A 20,176-nucleotide genomic window follows, 5' to 3' on the forward strand; every position below is an offset into this window, starting at 1 on the left:
TCTCCCAAGTTTCCTCTCTGAAATGTATAAGCTACTTTCTTTTCCTTTGAAAAGTGTTCTAGTAATTATAGGTTTGTCCAATATTACAAGTTGTTCCTCCATATAAGTGGATATATTACTATTGCCAGTTATATTTTATAATAAGCATCTGAGAACACAATTCTGTTTTTAGATATGTATGGCAAAATACCACTTTCAAGACTATCTGTATACTGCATATTATTCTAGCTATTCATTCTGAGCTCATTGCTGTGAATGCTGAGTACCTCAGTATCTGATTCATTAGGTAGTGGAAGAATCATATATCAAATGAGAGGTTTGCTTCTGGATCTGAGAGAGATTTTGCTGTAAGCTTGCTATTGCTTTCATGTTTCATGGTCCAAGAAAATAGACAATAAATGCAATGATCAGGAGTAATGCTAAGAAAACTGCCATTTTAACTTTTTTAGTTCTTGCACCATATTGCTTTGACAGTGACTCACTCACTTAACGTCAGTGAGCTCACACAACTGTATTAGAGGGCAAAATTTGACCTTTCTACTGTAGCAGCTCTCTGACGTTTCATAGGCCACGTGTGCTCCAACATGTAAGGTTAATGTTTCTTATGACACTGTAGAACTTTCTAGTTATAAAGTTAATAACATGTCTTTGAAAAGAATATCTATCATTTCATTTTGTGTAATAGCAGGTCTAGATTGAAACCTAATGGGTAATGTGCTTTTGAGGTAGACAGATGGACAGTCAGTAAAGAAATGTGTGTACAAATGTCATATTCAATTATATCCCTAAAGTACCCAGTTCTTCTGTCCATATTTTGTGACATTATACAAATAAATTGGGAGTGTGAAGCAGTCCTAAATGTAGTTGTTCACCTATAACATGGAGTTGACAGATGGTTCATTCTTTTTGGGTAAGGTGAGAGCAAAACAACTAGTTTTAGCGAAACATTCTGAGCTGTGAAGAGAGGAAAGAAAATGACACCAGCAACAGGGCTAGGAGAGGGCAAATGATGAACAGAGAGTAAAAGGATGAAATTAAATTTACAGACAACAATTTTAAATATTTACCAAGGAGCAGCATCATGTGGAGTATTTGATGTGGTACAATCACCGTTCAATTATTTTAAAAATTAGCAATTGTCCCTTTATTTTAAAGATATTACATAAGCAGACTGGGTAGCAGTGCAGATTAATGCATACCTATGGCACGTTGGAGGTGTCAGGGGATGATGTGTATTAATCAAGCATTACTGCACAGTAGGTCCTGTCTTATTAGCTTAATTGAAAAATGTTTTGTTCTCCCAGCTTTTCTCTTTTATGGATGCTCTGATTTGAGCACAGCTCCTCCCATCAATAGCTGGGAGCTTAAAAAAAATAAATAAATAAAACCACGCCGGGAAGATTTTGTTTCTAATGAGATGACAAAATCTTTACTCATTTCCAGTTTTTAGCACAGGATGACTCTTTAGGGTTTGCAAGACAAATAGCAGCCATATGTTCTCCTTGAGTAGGCGCTTGCGGGCGTCTGCCAACACACTCCCTCCCAGCTCAAGGACTGTTTTAGTATTTTAAAAAATGCAATGAAAAGGAAAAGAAACCGGTTTGACCCAAAGCAGCCTCGCCTGGAGCCGGGATTCACCCGGCGGGGGCTGCGGAGCGCAGAGGTGCGGGGCTATGTGTCGCTGTCCAGCCAGGGGGTGCTGAAACGTGAGCCCCGCCTTGGGCTGCAGTGGAGTCAACCTGTGCTGAAGGCAGATGGGATCCTGTAGTCTTCGGTGTCTTCCCCTACCAAGCCCGAGGGGGACTCTTCCTGACCTCGAATAAAACAGCAACAGAAACCCCCAAATAATTAAAGAGGAGTCGGGCTGGGAGGCACCTCCAGAGTCCAGCTGGTCTCTGAGGCAGGATCAGCCAAAACAGCTCATACAAACCCGTCATCTAAACTCTACCTACGTCCCTGAAGTCCCTGACGATGTGGGTTTCTTTCTCTCCGGCTGCACTCTATTTTTAGGAACTGCCCTTACCTCTTTAGTAGATATTAGCCATGTATTAAAGATCAGGCTTTTTCCTATGTGACTGAAATGCCCCCTCCACACCCTCAAGCAACAGCCACGGACGCCTAGGACGCTGGGCAAACTCATTGGGATGCCACAGGCTGCGAACAGCTCTTATTGGGAGGGAGAAAGCCTTCCAGCAGGTGCCTGGCGTCTGCTGGGTGCCCGGGACGATGTGGCACAAGCACAGGGACCCCCGGCCTGCCCTGCCCCGCCCCGCCCCGCCCCGCCCCGCGCCGCTGCCTCTCGTGCCGCCGTGCGCCCGGGCTGCGCGCCGGGGGAGCGGGGAAGTGAACGAAGTTGGCGGGTTTGAAGCCTGGGGCTCTCCCGCGGCCGAGCTCCCTGCTGCCTTGTTTACCTCTGGGCTGCTGGCTCCTAGCAAGCAATCCGTGGCGGGGGCGGGGGCGGGGGGGAGGCGCGGGCTGGGCTCTCCGGAGGGGAGATGAGATGGGATGAGAGCAAGGGGGAGCGGGCATCCACTTGGCCCACAGCCTGTCCCCGCCGGGGCTGGGGTGGGCGCGCGCAGGGCTCCAGCTCCCGGCAGCCGCCTGGGTGGGGACTGGCTGGTTGCCCCCGCCTCCCCCCCCTAACCCCCCTTCCCTTAGCACAGCCCCCGCTCCCCGGGGAGTAACCAGCCGGCTCGGGGCCAGGTAGGTCTGACGTCACGGTGGCTTTCGTAGTTTTGACGTGTCGGCGCTCCTTTTCCAGCCCGGCACTGGAGGCTCCGCTCAGCCCCGAGCCGGAGCCGGAGCCGGAGCCGGAGCCAGCGCCGCAGCCGCGTGTGTCCGCGCAGCCCCTGCCATGGCCCCGCCGCGCCCCGCCGCGATCGCCACGCTGCTGCTGGTGCTGGTGCTGGTGCTGCCGGGCGCCGCCTGCCTGGCCGCGCGGCCCGGCGCCGACAAGCAGTTCCTCAATGAATGGGCGGCCGAGATCCCCGGGGGGCCCGAGGCGGCGCGGGCCATCGCCGAGGAGCTGGAGTACGAGCTGCTGGGGCAGGTAGGCGCCCGCTCCCCCGCCCGGTGGCTGCCGGCAACTTTCCGCGGGCGCGGGGCGACCGCGGGAAACTCGTGCCCAGAGCCGTCCTCCGGGACTCGGCGGCACAGGGGCCGGCGCCCGCTCCCTTCCCGCCCTCCCCTGCCCTCCCCTACAGCCGACCCCGCGCTGCCCCGCCCCCGCCCGCCCGCCGTGCCCTGACGTCAGCGTTGTCAGGGCTGAGTAAGTGCCCTGACGTCATAGCCCCGCGGCGGGTCCTTCCCTAGGGAGCCTGGCAGCGGCCCCGGGCGGGGGCTCCCTGCACCACGGAGGGCGACTTGCCTATGACAGGCCTGGGGTCCCCGCTTGCCCGCGCCCAGAGCGGAGAGTCCCCACACCCAACTGTGTGGGGTGGGTGCAGCGGGGGCTGTCCGCAGGCTGCCTCAGGGGGCCTGGAGGCACCACACAATGTTCGCCCCACTGGGCGGGCAAGCACCTGCGCTTCCTTCACGACGCAAACCCCAAGATGCCCAAGAGGAATCCATGGGGTCAAAGCCCTTTTGACCTGTCGTGGCTTTTCCGAGGCCTTTGCTGGGAAAGACATGCTCTAGTATTTTTCCATAGCCAGAAAAAAAAAAAAAAGAAAGCTAAGAACTGGCATTTTCCAAGGGTGCCTTGAGTCTAACAAGATTAAGAGCCACTGGTGTATAAAACAGACACACAGGCACACATACATTTAATTTATTGTGTGTATGCACACACACACACACACATATACCTACACACATACCTACATACTTATATATACATACATATATACCTACACACACGCGCGCGCATTATATAGCTAGATAGATCTTTGCTTATGACCTGATCTTGCTACCCTCAGCCTCAATGGCATCATTTCCACAGACTTTCCTGTCAGCAGGAGCAACTGCGTAGGGAAGGAATGCACCATCTAAATGGAAGCAATTAGCCTAGGTGTTCAAATTCGTTTCTTTCTCTCAGTCAAGGTTATTTGGGTAAATGTATTATCTTTTATTAGTCCAACTGAATAGTTGGAAAAATTGTTCTTTACAAGCTTTTGGGCATAGGCACCCTTCCTCTGGCATAGGGAGAGTCTGCTGGTTTTTGTCTTCTCTCTAGGGTCTGAATCGAAGCAGTAAGTTCCTATATATGAAAATATACACCCAAGAGCTGTAAGTGGAGCTGAAACAGGCCAGTGAAACCCTATCAGTTTAGTCTGCCTGCGCAAAGCGATGAATGCGGCTGGCTACATATTTGCATATGGGAAGAAAATAGATCCGATTATTCAGTCCCTCTGCACTACAGAGAAAGGAAGCAATACTGAGTGCTATGGCCAGAAATTAAGTCTAGTTTCAAAATGTGTTAAAGTCTTAAGCTGTGCAATTAAAGGATCAGGTTTTCTTTTTGTGGATGTTGGTGTAAATCAAGGGCAACGATTTGAAGTTGAGTGGAATTAGATTGCACCCTTGTTTTCCCAACATTCCTCCTATTAGTACACAGTTTTTTTCCAGTGAACATCATCTCTCCTCAGAGAATATTTGATCCTGAATTAAAATTCTGAAGGAATAAGCGCATTCAAATTTTCAGCCATCATGTATCCTTTCTGATGTTTGTTTGTGTTGAGATATATTTCAATATTTAAAATACTCATCTGTATTATAGATTGGATCACTCAAAAATCACTACTTATTCAGACATAAAAGCCATCCAAGAAGGTCTCGAAGAAGTGCTGTTCATATCTCTAAGAGGCTTTCTGATGATGAGCGGGTAAGTTTTGCATTTACTCTCTTTCATTTACACTGTCCATGTTATCTGTTTAGATTCCTCATAGGGTCACAGGCATACTTAACACATTTTGTAAGCCCCTAATCATGTTGAATAAAACCTTGTTCAATGAATGAATTCTGCCATTGACTGGCAGGATCTGGCTCTAAGCTAACAAGAATTTCTTCTACAAGTTGATTTTTTTTATAATAATTCCAACACTGCAATAATTCTGAATGGAGGTATTTGTGTGTGGTGGGGGAAAGTACATGCAAAGAATTTTAGGGCAGGATTCCAAATCCAGTGAAGTAAATAAGGGCCCCTCCAATTATGTGAATTGGTTTTAATCAGACCCTTTCTGAAGTCAAGGCTAAGTTTAAAGTGCTTCAATATTACACAAATGTTAGAAAAATGTGCTGCGATTCTGCTGCAGTATGCTGCTTCAGTGACTAGCATTCTAGCCAACATTTCTCATTTCACAGACCTTGTTACAGGACCCAGTATTGCAGTCTTTGGCTCCTCACAGCTCCCACTGAAGTCAGATGCAGCTCAGGGTCCTAACTATTCAGGAGAAACAGACAATATTGATACAGACCCCACTAATTTAGTTTTGTTGAAGATAAAGGTGGTATCTGCTTTTTAAACATACTGTATCACTTCATAGATTTTCAGTAATTCAGCAGCATATGAATAGCCTTGCTTAAAAGTTATTTCTAATAAATGTAATTAAAAATTAAGCTAGTATTTTATAAACCAGCAATATTCTAAATTTAAGACAGGCATAATATTTAGAAATCCAGTTGTGAACAAAAGAACAGCTGTTTGAGAAAAAAATATTTAAGTGATCATCTGCTACTGAGAGATTAAGATTTAGGGCATGGATATAGATTAGAAGGAAATTTTCAGTATGAGAAGATTGATAGAAATGAGCAAAATAGGCGAGGCGGTGTTCTACTTGTTTGTTTCAGAAACCCTCTTCTCTGTCTAGTTTACTGTAACTGTTTCCTTTAATGATGGTAACAGGTTCACTCTGCACAATGTGAACACAGTAAATTGCAGCTGTTCATATCCAAGATTTTGATTTAGCTACTGTAAACAAAGGGACTGTTTTCAAATTCATATCATGATATGGGTTCAAATTTTCAGCTCTCCTATAATACTGAGCTTGAGTTTTGGTTCAGTTCCTCTTCTGTTTGGGCTAATTCTATGCAATATATCCACTACTGGAGGAAAATATTGCTACTGTTATGTATAGTATATGTCTATGTTAAGGCACAGATAATGGGGAATTTCCATTATGGATATTAATGACCATTATTGTATATTTATTTACTTAAATACAGAATGATGCTGCAAGTGACATTTGCCAAGTCATCTCTAATTTGCCTCTTATTCCCCCTCTAGTATTTAAATAAGCTATATCTGAGATATAATTATATAAGCATATGAGCACAAAGCAATATGTAAGGCTATGCAATTATACATAAACCTCTGCTCTAAAAATCTATATTAATTCAGTAGCAAACTAGTTTAAAAATTTAATTTAGAAAAAGGCAATGGATAGAATCTTGCTTTTAGGTATGCTTGTACAATTGCATGACTTCAATAGATTTGTATGAGTGCACATGAGGGCAAAATTTGGCCATGGTATTTAGACTATTAATCTGGTTTATCTAAATGAAATATGACAAGTCTTGGATCTATGCTGCTTTGCAGCAGCTAAGGATCTGGCCCAGCATTTGCTGTAAAATGTACCAGTATATTGTGTTTGTTTATTTTTTTAATGTAGAGTCATATTATTGTCAATTTTTAAAATATTAGAACCAGTTTTGTAATCCACTCTCTATCAATAGCATTATATGAAATTAAAGGGATAATTTTAATTATCTCCTATATCAATGAATGGTTGGGTCCCAGAGGGCTGGTACAGAGCACTGAGCCTCTATAATAGATTGACAGTTTGAATCGTGACCAACTACAGAGTGACAAACATTTGGCTTGTTTCACTGGTCTGTGTGTTCAGTGGTCTCATCTCTCTTCCCGGAGGACAGTTGTTCACACACAGAAATGATGAGCACAGCTGATGCCACTTTTTAATTAGTGCTGACTGACAGAAAGGCCAAGCATTGACTGGGCCTGGGCAGGAAATAATAATAACCCTTGCATATAAATGGTGCCAATAGTTATACTTAAGGCATTTTTAGGTTATTTCTTGCTCTGATACTATCCATGCTGACCCCGTTGTGTGGATGAAAGGAGATCTATAGTATCCCCGGCTATCAGTCAGCAGTATTTTTCTACCACTGAATTTATACAAACAAGGAAAACCAATATTATATAAATTGCTTTCAAATGACACATTTGTAGTGACCTCAACATTCACATGATATTTTCTTATGTGGAGTTTCCATTAACTTTCCACAATGGGATTAGTAATTTTTTTAGTCCCAGTTGTGACTGACTCCATTCTGTGACAGATGCATAAAGATCTGGGATTATGACAGAGAAACAAATAATGATCACAAAACAACTCAGGAGATTAGAACAAGGATTTAGAATCCAGAAGCATCTGGAGCTTAAAACTTGAAGTAGGATATTAGCAAAGTACTGATTTTTGCTTTACCCAGCTGGAAATTGGGGCCAAAAACTAGTCTGTATTGGATGCCAGTTATGGACAAGGTTGACACCCCTACTCATGCTGAGCATCAGCTTACTCCCATGAGCAAACCCAATGAAATAAATAGGACTACTTGTAAAATATCACTAAGATTAAGGGTTTCAAAATCTGGCATAATCACAGCTGCATTTTCTTGAGTAAGTAGGTAAAGGACTGGAAAAGGGCCAATGTGGTCCCCATTTTCAAGAAGGGGAGGAAGGAGGACCCGGGCAACTATAGGCCAGTCAGTCTCACCTCCATCCTTGGCAAAGTCTTTGAAAAAATTATCAAGGCTCACATTTGTGAGAGCCCAGCAGGACAAATTATGCTGAGGGGAAACCAGCACGGGTTCATGGCAGGCAGATCGTGCCTGACCAATCTAGTCTCTCTTTATGACCAGGTTACGAAATGCCTGGACACAGGAGGAGGGGTGGATGTCGTATACTTAGACTTCAGAAAGGCCTTCGATATGGTATCCCACCCCATACTGGTGAACAAGTTAAGAGGCTGTGACTTGGATGACTACACAGTCCGGTGGGTGGTGAATTGGCTGGAGGGTCACACCCAGAGAGTCGTGGTGGATGGGTCGGCTTCGACCTGGAAGGGTGTGGGCAGTGGGGTCCTGCAGGGCTCGGTCCTTGGACCGATACTCTTTAATGTCTTCATCAGTGACTTGGACGAGGGAGTGAAATGTACACTATCCAAGTTTGCAGATGACACAAAGCTATGGGGAGAAGTGGACACGCCGGAGGGCAGGGAACAGCTGCAAGCAGACCTGGACAGGTTAGATAAGTGGGCAGAAAACAACAGAATGCAGTTCAACAAGGAGAAATGCAAAGTGCTGCACCTAGGGAGGAAAAATGTCCAGCACATCTACAGCCTAGGGAATGACCTGCTGGGTGGCACAGAAGTGGAAAGGGATCTTGGAGTCCTAGTGGACTCCAAGATGAACGTGAGTCGGCAGTGTGACGAAGCCATCAGAAAAGCCAATGGCACTTTATCATGCATCAGCAGATGCATGACGAATAGGTCCAAGGAGGTGATACTTCCCCTCTATCGGGCACTGGTCAGACCGCAGTTGGAGTACTGCGTGCAATTCTGGGCGCCGCAATTCAAGAGGGATGCGGATAACCTGGAGAGGGTCCAGAGAAGGGCCACTCGTATGGTTAAGGGCCTACAGACCAAGCCCTACGAGGAGAGACTAGAGAAACTGGACCTTTTCAGCCTCTGCAAGAGAAGGTTGAGAGGCGACCTTGTGGCTGCCTATAAGTTCATCACAGGGGCACAGAAGGGAATTGGTGAGTATTTATTCACCAAGGCGCCCCCGGGGGTTACAAGAAATAATGGCCACAAGCTAGCAGAGAGCAGATTTAGATTGGACATTAGGAAGAACTTCTTCACAGTTAGAGTGGCCAAGGTCTGGAACGGGCTCCCAAGGGAGGTGGTGCTCTCCCCTACCCTGGGGGTTTTCAAGAGGAGGTTAGATGAGTATCTAGCTGGGGTCATCTAGACCCAGCACTCTTTCCTGCCTATGCAGGGGGTCGGACTCAATGATCTATTGAGGTCCCTTCCGACCCTAACATCTATGAATCTATTAAAGGAGAAAAAACACCGCCAAAGAAATGAAACATAGGCAGACATATCTGTAACAGGCATGCAATTAAATATGTAGACATATACACAAACATGGCAGACTGCATTAATTCTGGTGTAACTTCTACTGCCTTTAACAGAACCTCACTAGAGTTGAATCCAACCTATTTTTCACAGCTTTCTGATTATTGATACTTTAGAGTGGAATGTGACCATAGGTGCCATTTGGAATGGGGCTTTGAGGGTCAGACGGATTGCGAGTAACAACATCCCTGTGACTGTGGCATGAGTGGCTTTTTTCCCTCTCTGAAAATTCACTGTACACAGAGAGAGAGATTAAATTACAGGCTGGTGAGAGAAGCAAATGGTATTTTTGCGAGTTTGAGTCACCCCCTCAGATTAGACAATCTTCTTACTGCAATATACTTTCATCACAAAAATGTTCATTATGTGGCATTCACACATAAAAGACTTTCACTTTAAATATACTCTAAATAATTTTATAGTATCATGTTTTCACCAAAACCTCCTCTTTAAGGTGCATTCTGCTCTAATGCAGATAATGCACATCTCTGGAGAGAACCCTCCACTTTTTTCATTTGATAGTAAGAATTTGTCTTACAATGAAACACTCAAAGCCAATTAACCTCTGGAGGTTTACTTGCTGCTTTTTATTTTAAAAAAAATACTTGTAGGTGTCATGGGCAGAGCAGCAATATGAAAAAAAGCGAACTAAGCGTGCAGCCCTGAGAGACTCTGCAGAAAATCTTTTCAATGATCCTATGTGGAATCAGCAGTGGTACCTGGTAAGAGTTTATTTTTATGTAATAATGGTGGGTGAGGAATGTGAGTTTTACTGATCAGCTGTGTTATTTCACTGATGTCTGAGAGGTTGCACAGGAGGGAGCAGGTTGCAGCCACTTTCATTAGTGTAGCCTATGGAAACTACAGACCTCAGCACTTGATATCCCTGAGCAACATTCTGTATTTTTTAACCACAGTGCATGCAAAGGCTATGAAGGCCAGTTTGAATTTCTGATGATTGAAATTATGGGAACATTACAAGGCTTTTAAACAGTTAAGAGCCATGTTAACAATAACATAAGCATTTTCCTCTTTACATATAACATCAACATCTCCAGTTGTACCCTGTGACCAGAGGCATATTTCTTTGTCGAAATACTGCATGTTCCAGCAGAGAATAAAGCTTTATCTGTGTAAGGTGTTGAGCTACTTCAGCTTCTGCTGACACTGATTGGAGTTGAAGATGCTGTTTCTGTTTCTCATCCGGTCAAATCCTTCAGGAGACTGCATGCTTTCTACAAGCTGCTTGTGATACTGAGCTAAATTCACCTGAATGCACAATGTATCTACTCATGCCTGTCTCTTTAGGCAGTATTGTGTACACCCAGAGGAGGGGATAGCCGGAAGAGTGGATTCTCAGGCAACAGATATCTCCAAATACTAACATGGCCTAAATGGTTTGAGGACTTGCATTTGTCCACATTGCAGGTCAGAGAGTAACCTGCACTCTGACCTACAGAATCTCTTTGGCCCTTTCCTTCTCTTGTTCAAGCGCGGAGACTTTAATTTTAAATTATACTAGGAAAATTATTCCAGTAGAGTTTCCTAAAAACTCTCATCTAATAAGGCAATGGAAAATATTCAGAATCTTAAATTTCTAGGAAGCTAGATCCTAGACATTACTCTGTGTACTTTTTAGACTAATTTCCAGTGGGAGTACACACAGACTTGGCCACAAATGCATGCAAGTGCACGTGTGGGTGTACGCACCCACATCCATGTATAGAAAGACAATTTGTTCTTATGGAAAATGCAATGGACTGCAGTCCAGGAAACCTAGTTTGCTTTCCAAGCTCAGGCACTAATTCTTTGCTGAGAAAGTCATTTCAGGTCTTTGCACTTCATTTTCTCTATATGTAAAATATAGAGCATGATAGTTCCACTATTTTACAAAGCATTTTGAAATCCTCAGATTAAAAGAACTCTTTAAATAAGAAGAATTTTCTGCCAAAATACTTCCAGGTTCTTCTAATGTAGCAATTGTTTACTGCTTTGATGACAAAATAGAGCCCCCTTGTATTCTTGCCTCAAGTTATACTCGAGCATCATCGGAACAACAGTTATTTGATGAGTGCTATGGAAGATATCTGTGACCTAATAGTAATTCTCTGAACTGCAGCAATCAGATAATAAGGCTTTAAAATACAAGCTATCTTGCTCCCATAATATACTGCATTGCCTGGGTCTTACATTCTGTTCAGTATTCTTTTGGATGCAAAGGTGTTAAAAAATGACAATACATTAAGATTCTGAGAGATGCAAAGAAAACATTGACTATATCTATGCCTGGGATTTAATGGTAATCTTAATAAAGCTTTTATATATTAAAAATATAGAGACTTACCATTTCAAGAAAAATGATCCATTTCAGATTTAATTTTCAAAGACCAGTCTTTGAAAGAGATGAGGAAATAAGTCACATTTCCAAGTGATTTTTTTCAGTGGAACAATAGTGAAAGTAATAAACAGCACATTGTGATTCAGTACAGTCCTTCATATCTAGTCTACTACTAAATTGCTTTAGCTATTAATTGTTTTCCAATAGCTAATCTGGACATAAAAGGAAGAGGCACCATTGGAAAAAACATAGCATTGGAATCCTGCATATTCCAGCAGAGAATAAAGCTTCAGTTCAACAAGGTCTTGAGTTCTTTCTATTTCTACTGATTTGGATAAGAATTGAAGATACTCTACTTTGGTTCTAGTGAATGGAAGATGATTTCCAAAACTAGCATATCATACTCCTGCCCAGCCACAGATATACTAAACATAGGATCTTAGGAAAGTAGGGCTGGAAGGGACCCCCACAATGTCACCTAGTTCAGCCCCCTTCTCAAGGCAGGATCATCCCTGAATAACCATCCCAGCCAAGTGTCTGTCTAAACTGCTCTTGAAAATATCCACGGATGGACATTCCGCAGTTTCTCTTGGTAGACTGTCCTACAGCTTGACCACCCTCATTGTCAGAAAATTCCTTCTAATCTTCAACCTAAATGTCCTCTGCTGCAGCTTGAGGCTTTTGCTACTAGTCCTGTCCCCTACAGCCACAGAGGAAAGCCCATCTCTATCCTCTATAACCAGGGTTGACAATGTTTTTGGGCAGAGTTCCAAAAACCCCCCACAACCTTGACTTGTAAGATGTTGGCATGCCAGAGGCTGATGGCAGGGAAGCTGTGATAGGCCTGATCCTTGTTGTGGCAGTATAACCCCAGCCCCTTCTCCACTGTCAACCAGAGTCATGCATGCACCCACCACCAGCAACAAGCTGGGCCAGGGCTCCATGGACCCCACTGCAGCTGCTTGCAGCCTCCCTGTCACCTACTGCAGTGGCAGGGGGGCTGCCCAGAGCCTGGGCTGGCTGGGACATGCTGAGTAAAATGTTTCCCATGCCACGTTCTGGCATGCATGCCGAGGGATTGCCTCCCCTGATCTATAATTGCTCTTCAGATATTTAAAGACAGTTATCAAATTCCTCCCCACCCCCTCAGTCTTCTCTTCTCAAGCCTGAAAAACCCTAGTTCTTTTAGCCTTTCCTCATAAATAATGCTTCCCAGATCCTTAATCATTTTTGTTGCTCTGCTGTAGACTCTTGCCAATCTGACCATTTTCTTCTTGAAGTATGGGGCCCAAAACTGGATGCAGTACTCCTTGTAAGGCCTCATCAGTTCCAAAAATAATGGAAGAATTGCTTCTCTTGATTTGCAAGTAACACTTACATTGATACAACCCAGTACGCTGTTGGCTTTTTTTTAGCAACAAGAGCACGCTGTTGGTTCATGTTCTGCTTATGGTCTACTCTCTGCCATCATACTCCAGGACCTGCAGCCTACCCAGTCATTCCCCAGTCTGTATTTGTACACGCAATTATTCCATCCCAAATACAGGACTTTATACTTGTCCTTGCTGAATCTCATATGATTGATTGTGGACCATTTCTCTAGTCTATCCAGGTCATTTGTGATCCTAGCCTGCTCGCAAGAGTGTCTGAAATGCCACTCAGCTTGGTGCCATCTGCAAATTTGCTAAGCATGCACTCAATCCCATCATCCAAATTATTAATGACGATGTTAAACAGTACCAGACTCAGATGAGATCCCTGCAGAACCCCACTTGATACCTCCTCCCAACTGGACAATGAGCCATTGATGAATACCTGTTGAACATGATGATCCAATCTGTTTTGTATTCACCTAACAGTACTTTTGTCCTTTGCGTATTAATAGGAATGTCATGGGAGACAGTGCCAGAAGACTTGCTAAAATCAAAGTATATCACATCCACTGCTCCCCCCTCCCCCCTTTCACAAAGCCTCTAACCTTATCATGGCAACAAATCAGTTTGGTCAGGCATGACTTGCTCTTGATGAATGTTGGCTGTTTGTGATCTTCTTCTTCTCTAGGTGCTTCACAACAGATTTCTTGAGGACCTGCACCATGATCTTTCCAGGTATTGAGGTCAGACTGACTGGTCTGTCATTTCCTGGAACCTCCTCATTCCCTTTCTTAAATCTGGGCACTATATTTGTCCTTTTCCAATTATATGGGACCTCATCTAACCTTGAAGAGGATAGCTAATGGCTCTGAAATTACCTCATCCCATTTCTTCAGTGCCTTAGGGTGCAACCAGTCCAGTCTTGCTAAAATACACTCTTCTTACCTGAGATATCTTGAGGAAGAATAATAAATCTTCTTGAGGATGAAACAGGGAGGCTGGCTATGGAAAATATGTTGTTTGAACAAGTCCATCCTTGTGAAAAACCTGGGTAAAAATCTGTGAATTCAGGACAAAGACAAAACAATGTTGATTTAAAGCTTCTTAGCAATTTGGCCTGGAAACTTTGGACATCTCTTGTATGAATTTATGCTTATTATCATTTTTTTTTTGTAGCAAGATACAAGGATTACTCCCTCTCTGCCTAAGCTAGATCTCCATGTTATACCTGTATGGCAAAAAGGGATTACAGGCAAAGGTGTTGTTATAACTGTCCTGGATGATGGCTTGGAGTGGAATCACACTGACATCTATGCTAACTATGTAAGTTTGTTCATTAGAATGCTGCAAAGTCAGCAAATTACTTGCAGACCTTTATATAAAAACATTCTAGTCTGGTTTGCTCCATGGTCAGAAAGGCTGCTCCCACATGACAGAGCCTGAAATACTTGCCTCAAGCATAATTCAGAGCCTGGGTTGTCTCACTGGGAGTTGAATAATAGTGAGCTATTCAGTGTGTATTAGTACCTAGGCATATTTAGACACAATAGTTTAATGCTGGACTATTAAAAACCTTTTAGCTATTTGTGAATTTTATCTGTTAATAGCTATTAGATTTTAATAAGTTAGTTGTTACCTCACACAAAAACACGTATAAATAAATAGATGCAGATAAGAAATCCATTTCAAGACACATTTGAAAAAAAACAAAACAGTCTGTGCCCCAGAAAATTAAAACAGCAAAGAAATATATTAAAAGCTGTGATGGAAAATCACTTGAAGACAGGTTGGGAACGTGGAAGCTCCTGAGGTCTGTTATAGTCATAGTACTGACTACCATTTTGTATTCTTGTGCAAGCCATTTAATCTGTGTCTCAGTCTTCCCATCTGTAAAATGGAGATAATTTGTTTACTGTTCAGTGGTGTTATTAGCTGAGCTGTCTAAAAATTGGTTACATAAAAAAATCAATTTTCAAACACTTTTAAGATGTACCTTTCTTATGCCATGATTTTTTAAACAAAATAATATATTGGATTCAGAAATATATTATTGAAATGGCTATCATTCTTATTTCATCAAAAAGCATATTTTAGACAAAATAAACCACAATGCTTCATGTAAAAAACTTGGTTGAAAAGAGCTTTTCCACTTTTCAATGGAAAAACCTTTTAGTGATAAACATTCTGCCTAGCTTTAATTTTGCAGAATCAGTGAATTTTTGTTAAATTATCTGATAATCCCGTGCCCTTCAGCCAAATATCCCAACTCCTCCATTCCTTACCCTCAGCAGGCATCCCAGTACAAACCTTCCAATAGCCAAAGCTGCCAAAGGTTTAGTAGTTTCAAAATAATAGTTTCCAAATACAGAGTAATCAATACCTAATCTAGAATATTAAATAAAGACTAAGCATCACATTATACATTTGTTTTAGAGGTTTTTTTTTTCTTTTGGTAACTACAATATCTGTTTTTTAAATTTAGGATCCACAGGCAAGTTACGATTTCAATGACAATGATCATGATCCCTTTCCTAGATATGATCCAACAAATGAAAACAAGTAAGTAGTCTTTCATGTTATGGAAAGAAAAAGCAGTAAAATAGTATTCTTTGCTTTAGAACAGAAAAAGGCAGAGCTTTTCGCCATTTACCCTGAAAAGGCTCTGTGCCCAATAGGATTACTGTATGTGCTAAAGGGAAAAATGATACTATGTTGATGTAAATTCTATATTGAACTTGATTAAATTTCCAGATAAGTATGAGCTTTTTTCGTTTAATTATTACATTTGATAAATCACAACGCAGTATGTATCGGGGTTGTTGGTTGTACCCATGTTGGTCTAAGGACATAGGCAGACAAGGTTCTTTGGGTAAATGTGGCACCTTTTATTAGACCAACTAAATAGTTGGAAAAATTATTCTTTGCAAGCTTTTGAGTGCAAACAACCTTCTTCAGGTATAGGGAGAGTCACCCCTATGCCTGGAGAAAGGTGTTTGTGCCTGAAAGCTTGCAAAGAACAATTTTCCAACTTTTTAGTTGGTCTAATAAAAGTTACCATTATGTAAGAATTATTACATTCTGAAACCTTCTTCTTCCTATATTCGTGTGTGTAAAATATGAATAGCACCTCTGCAGGCTTCAAAGGAAAAAAAACCCTTTGTGTAAGTGCTCCTGTGTTATAGGGCACACCATCTGACTAAGTACCTCATGGCTGCAGTTAGGCTTTTAATCCTGGTTAAGCATTAGGGATAATGAAGAGCCACCTATTGGCAGTAAAGTTTGGTGTCGGAGGAATATGTCCACTGAATATTCTATTACAGGGATTCAGCAGGCTCCTTCCCTACCTGTGCGCAGTTTCTTCAGGAGCATTTTACAGCATTTTGTGGCAAGAAACAAGTGAGGAGCTTTGTCTTATGACCTCTTCTTTGGTCATACAACACCATGGGGGTTCTATTGAAGTTACGTTCTTTCATGTTGGGTTTTGTCCACAGAGAAGAGAATCCCATGCTACAGTCCTCTAACAGCTGTAGCACAGAATGAGTCGATTCCCTCAACCAATTAAAATGCCACTGTTAAAAAAGATACAAGGAGGAACTGACACTCTGGTTCCCTTTTGTTTATTAGGCACTATCCAAATCATGAATCAATAGTTGCAATGGAAATAAAGTCATCACTCAAAGGATAAATGTCCCATGATTTTTAAAAAATGGATATCTCTACTCTATTACAGCATTTAGCTATCAGTGGGTGGCCACTGTTCTCTGATACTAATGGCATTATCTCTGAAATCTACCTTCATTATCTCCAATCTTTAGTAATATATACATGGAATTCAGCCCGCACACATCCAAACACGATACTGTGTACCAAGCAGTAGTACTAAATAAAGTAAAATCTCTTACAAGTAAGTTGTTCTTATCTATTGAGGGGTAGGATTCTTTTGTGACAAAAGAATCTGAATACAAAATACCTCATTCAAGGAATAATTTAGCCTTGTTGAGGGTATTTGATTATTTTAAATGCTACCTAGTTTAGTATCAAAATAAATTCAAGCATTTTTAAAAGAATATCCAAATATTTGCTTAAAACTTGTTTTTTTTAGTTATTTTTAAGGACTGAGTATTATCTTAGTTTTCCAAATTTTCCTTGCTCTTGTAATCTGCTTTAGCCACCATGTTATACCTCATGGTGGACAATTAACAACAGTTAGGGCCTGGCCAAAGCTACTGAAGCTACTGGGACTCTAAGGACATCACTGAAGTTTGGAGCAGGCCCATATTGTCTCTGCCTAACAATCCATTGAAAATTGAGTGGTTAAAATGATCAAAATCAGAGGATAAATATGCCATTTTTTTTCAAATAGACCTATTCCAAGGCTATTTAATATTCAACAAGCTGTCTTACATCTAGGTGGAGAAAAGCCTCTACCAAGTCAACCATACAAGTGGTGAAACTGTAACATAAGCACATGAATTTAGTTACAGTTCGATTTTAAAGCCTTTTAAAAAGTTTATTTCATTCAGGCATGGGACACGATGTGCAGGAGAAATTGCCATGCAAGCCAATAACAAGAAGTGTGGAGTTGGAGTAGCATATAATTCCAAAGTGGGAGGTAAGAAAACAAGCAGTACTTTGCCATCAACTTTACTATTTCTCATGTGAATGAAAACAAAGTGAAAAAGGGAACTGGCCATCCCAAGGTACCAAGTGCCCTACTGGACATTCTCAGCCATCATCCATTTGTGTTAAAAACTCTCAGCATTTCTCAGGAGTTACTCAGCACTCCACAGCACTGGAATTTTTGAGAGTGTGGTGAAATAGTGTAAGCAGTTACCTTTATCTCAAGTCTTAAGCATCCATCAACTTCTCAGGGTTCAATCTATAAGTTGACTGTTCATTCTAACCAAATCTAGAAGCCTATTTTTAAATAAAGAAATGGTTGGTTGTTACCTTATCTATTCGGCACAAAATTAAATGAAGAGTAAAAGGAAGAAAACCCAATTTCCTGTCTTTTCTTGTTTAGAGTGTCTATACAGTTAAATTGAAAGGTCATGGCAGTAGAGAAATTCACATTTCTGTGATTTTGATTTCAATTGCTTGTTTCTCCATGTCAATTATATGTTAATTTTGAAAAGAAGTAGAGGCTTGTTTATCCATCAATCAATATTGCCCTTTTTTTAAAAAATGACTGGAAGTCTAGTCTATTATAGGTTTGTGAAATAGACATGATCAAAATATCAGTTGCAAGTGGTTATTTAGCACAAAAGGAGATAGACGTGTAGATTTGTAGTTTTTCAATTTCACATTTTTTCTTGCTCTTTTATGAAATGGGACAGCTCAGATGAGATTGACAGCTGAGATTACTATTCTTGCCACTTCAGTCTGGTGTTTATGAGCTCCTATTTTCTCTTCTGGATTTTGAGCTGTCACAAATGTCACTTTTCAGTCCACCTTTGCCTTTCTGCATTATACTTTTATAGCCTGCTTAAATAAAATACCCCACTCATTAGATGAAGATGCCAGATTTTAAGAGCAGGGTGGAATAGCAGAAATTTAAAAAATATACCCGCTGTACTGCCCACTTATCTGTATGAACAATTGCCTAATTTGTAAATGCAGATATATCTCTGCTGCTTCCTGTGTCCAGGAAAGGAAAGTAATGGAGAAAAGACAATGAAAAATTATTGAAAAACTATCCAGAAAGGTGATTATCTTTCAAAAAAAAAGAGGAAGAAAATTCAGGGAGGCATAAAGTTGAAGGGAACTGGAAGCAAAATCGGCCAAATCCCCAGGGATAAGGATGTGACAAGAATCACACTTCAAGGAAGATTTACTGTACACCATAAACACCTAAACCTAGGAAGGTTATTATCTGGCTTTTCTTTGTAGAGAATTCTATATCCATGGCTGCTAGTATAAGGTGTATGAAACAATAACAGCTCCAAATACTTCAGGATTAATATTTCAAGCTGTTATTTGAACCTAGCAATTATCATACCAGAAAAAGTCTAGTGGTCCATCAAGTCCAGTATTGTGTCTGACAAGGTCTGTACCAGCTGCCCAAGATGAAGTAACCCTGAAGCAAGCTATTTTGGAATAACATATTCTCAGGGTATGCCCTGAGGTTTTATGAGATTTTATATTCCTTCCAAAAACTCTTGTTCCTTTACCATTATAACTATAAATACTCTCATTATATATCTAAATTCTCAGTCTTTTAATGCCTGCTAATTTTTGGTCCTATTCATATCTTGTGTCCTTAAGTCCTGCGGGTTTATCATGCATCATGTGGGAAGAAAAACTCATCCTTATTTCATCTTTAAATGTGTTGCCTTTCAGTTTAATTTGCTGTCCACTTGTACATAGTCTTTATAATGTTGTATCATAGAAAAAATGTGCTTTATGCAATGTTTTATTTATTAGATTTATATCCTGCCCTGTCCAAAAGGCTCAGAGCAGCTATTGTTATATGTCATCCAATAAATGGAACATGTTTATTCACACATGCCCAACGACAGCACTGAGCTATTTTCCTGATGCTGCCATGGAAATCAAATGATGAAGAAGCTGCATTTTATGAAGGACTGGGTTGAGAGTTCTAGCACCGTGCATGTGCTACTAAAAATAGCCTTTGGCAAGGCAGATACATGTATCTGCCTGAAAATTCCTTTTGCTTTGGCTTGCTTTTGAATTCATGAGGCTGAGGATAGGAAATAAACAGACAAAAAGGAAAAGTATGTATAAATAATAGGACACTACCCAAAAACTAATTGAAAAAATATCCATTGCAGTAATTGCATTCCTGAGTTTACTTAAATGTTACAGGTTTTTGTAAAGTAGAACTGAAACAGCAGTCTTGCTTGAATTGCTTTTCATGGGTGTTCTGAGAATAATATTGTTTTTTCTAATATTATATTAAAATATGCTTCGCTGGCTGTATCACCTTGGCCACATCTTTAGATTATTTATGCTGGCTCCTGAATGCTAAATATTTCGTTACAGACTATTGCTGGTCTTGCAGACAGTTCCACCCAAACAGATTTTTTACCTTTGTACAAAGCCCATCATTGACTTGAGTTCCTTTCAACATTAGTGAAAGGAACCGGCCATGGTGAACTGATTTCAGGAACAGAGTTTAATTTGATGTATGCTAATACATAACAAGCATAATGTATGCATGCTTATACATAATGTATGCTCTCTCATGGTTGCAGCCTAGGCTTCGATGTCAGGATTCCTAAATCTAGTCTCAGTTTTACCATTGATTTGGAGTGACATTGGTTGAGTCATTTTGTGCTTCATTTACTAATAAGTAA

The 20,176-nt window shown here is 41.4% G+C and overlaps 1 protein-coding gene across 1 annotated transcript in view; it reads left to right on the forward strand.

Annotated features, from left to right (window-relative positions):
• The first annotated feature begins 2,558 nt into the window (after positions 1-2,558).
• Positions 2,559-20,176, forward strand: part of PCSK1 (proprotein convertase subtilisin/kexin type 1) — a 37,794-nt gene continuing 20,176 nt past the window's right edge. The window contains exons 1-6 of the mRNA XM_014597215.3: positions 2,559-3,049; positions 4,715-4,819; positions 9,761-9,871; positions 14,037-14,183; positions 15,343-15,419; positions 17,384-17,472. Coding sequence (XP_014452701.1) covers positions 2,855-3,049; positions 4,715-4,819; positions 9,761-9,871; positions 14,037-14,183; positions 15,343-15,419; positions 17,384-17,472 — 724 coding nt within the window. The 5' untranslated portion in view covers positions 2,559-2,854. The remainder of the gene's footprint in view (positions 3,050-4,714; positions 4,820-9,760; positions 9,872-14,036; positions 14,184-15,342; positions 15,420-17,383; positions 17,473-20,176) is intronic.

This window comes from Alligator mississippiensis, chromosome 3, assembly GCF_030867095.1.
Source record: "Alligator mississippiensis isolate rAllMis1 chromosome 3, rAllMis1, whole genome shotgun sequence".
NCBI classification, from domain to species: Eukaryota; Metazoa; Chordata; order Crocodylia; family Alligatoridae; genus Alligator; species Alligator mississippiensis.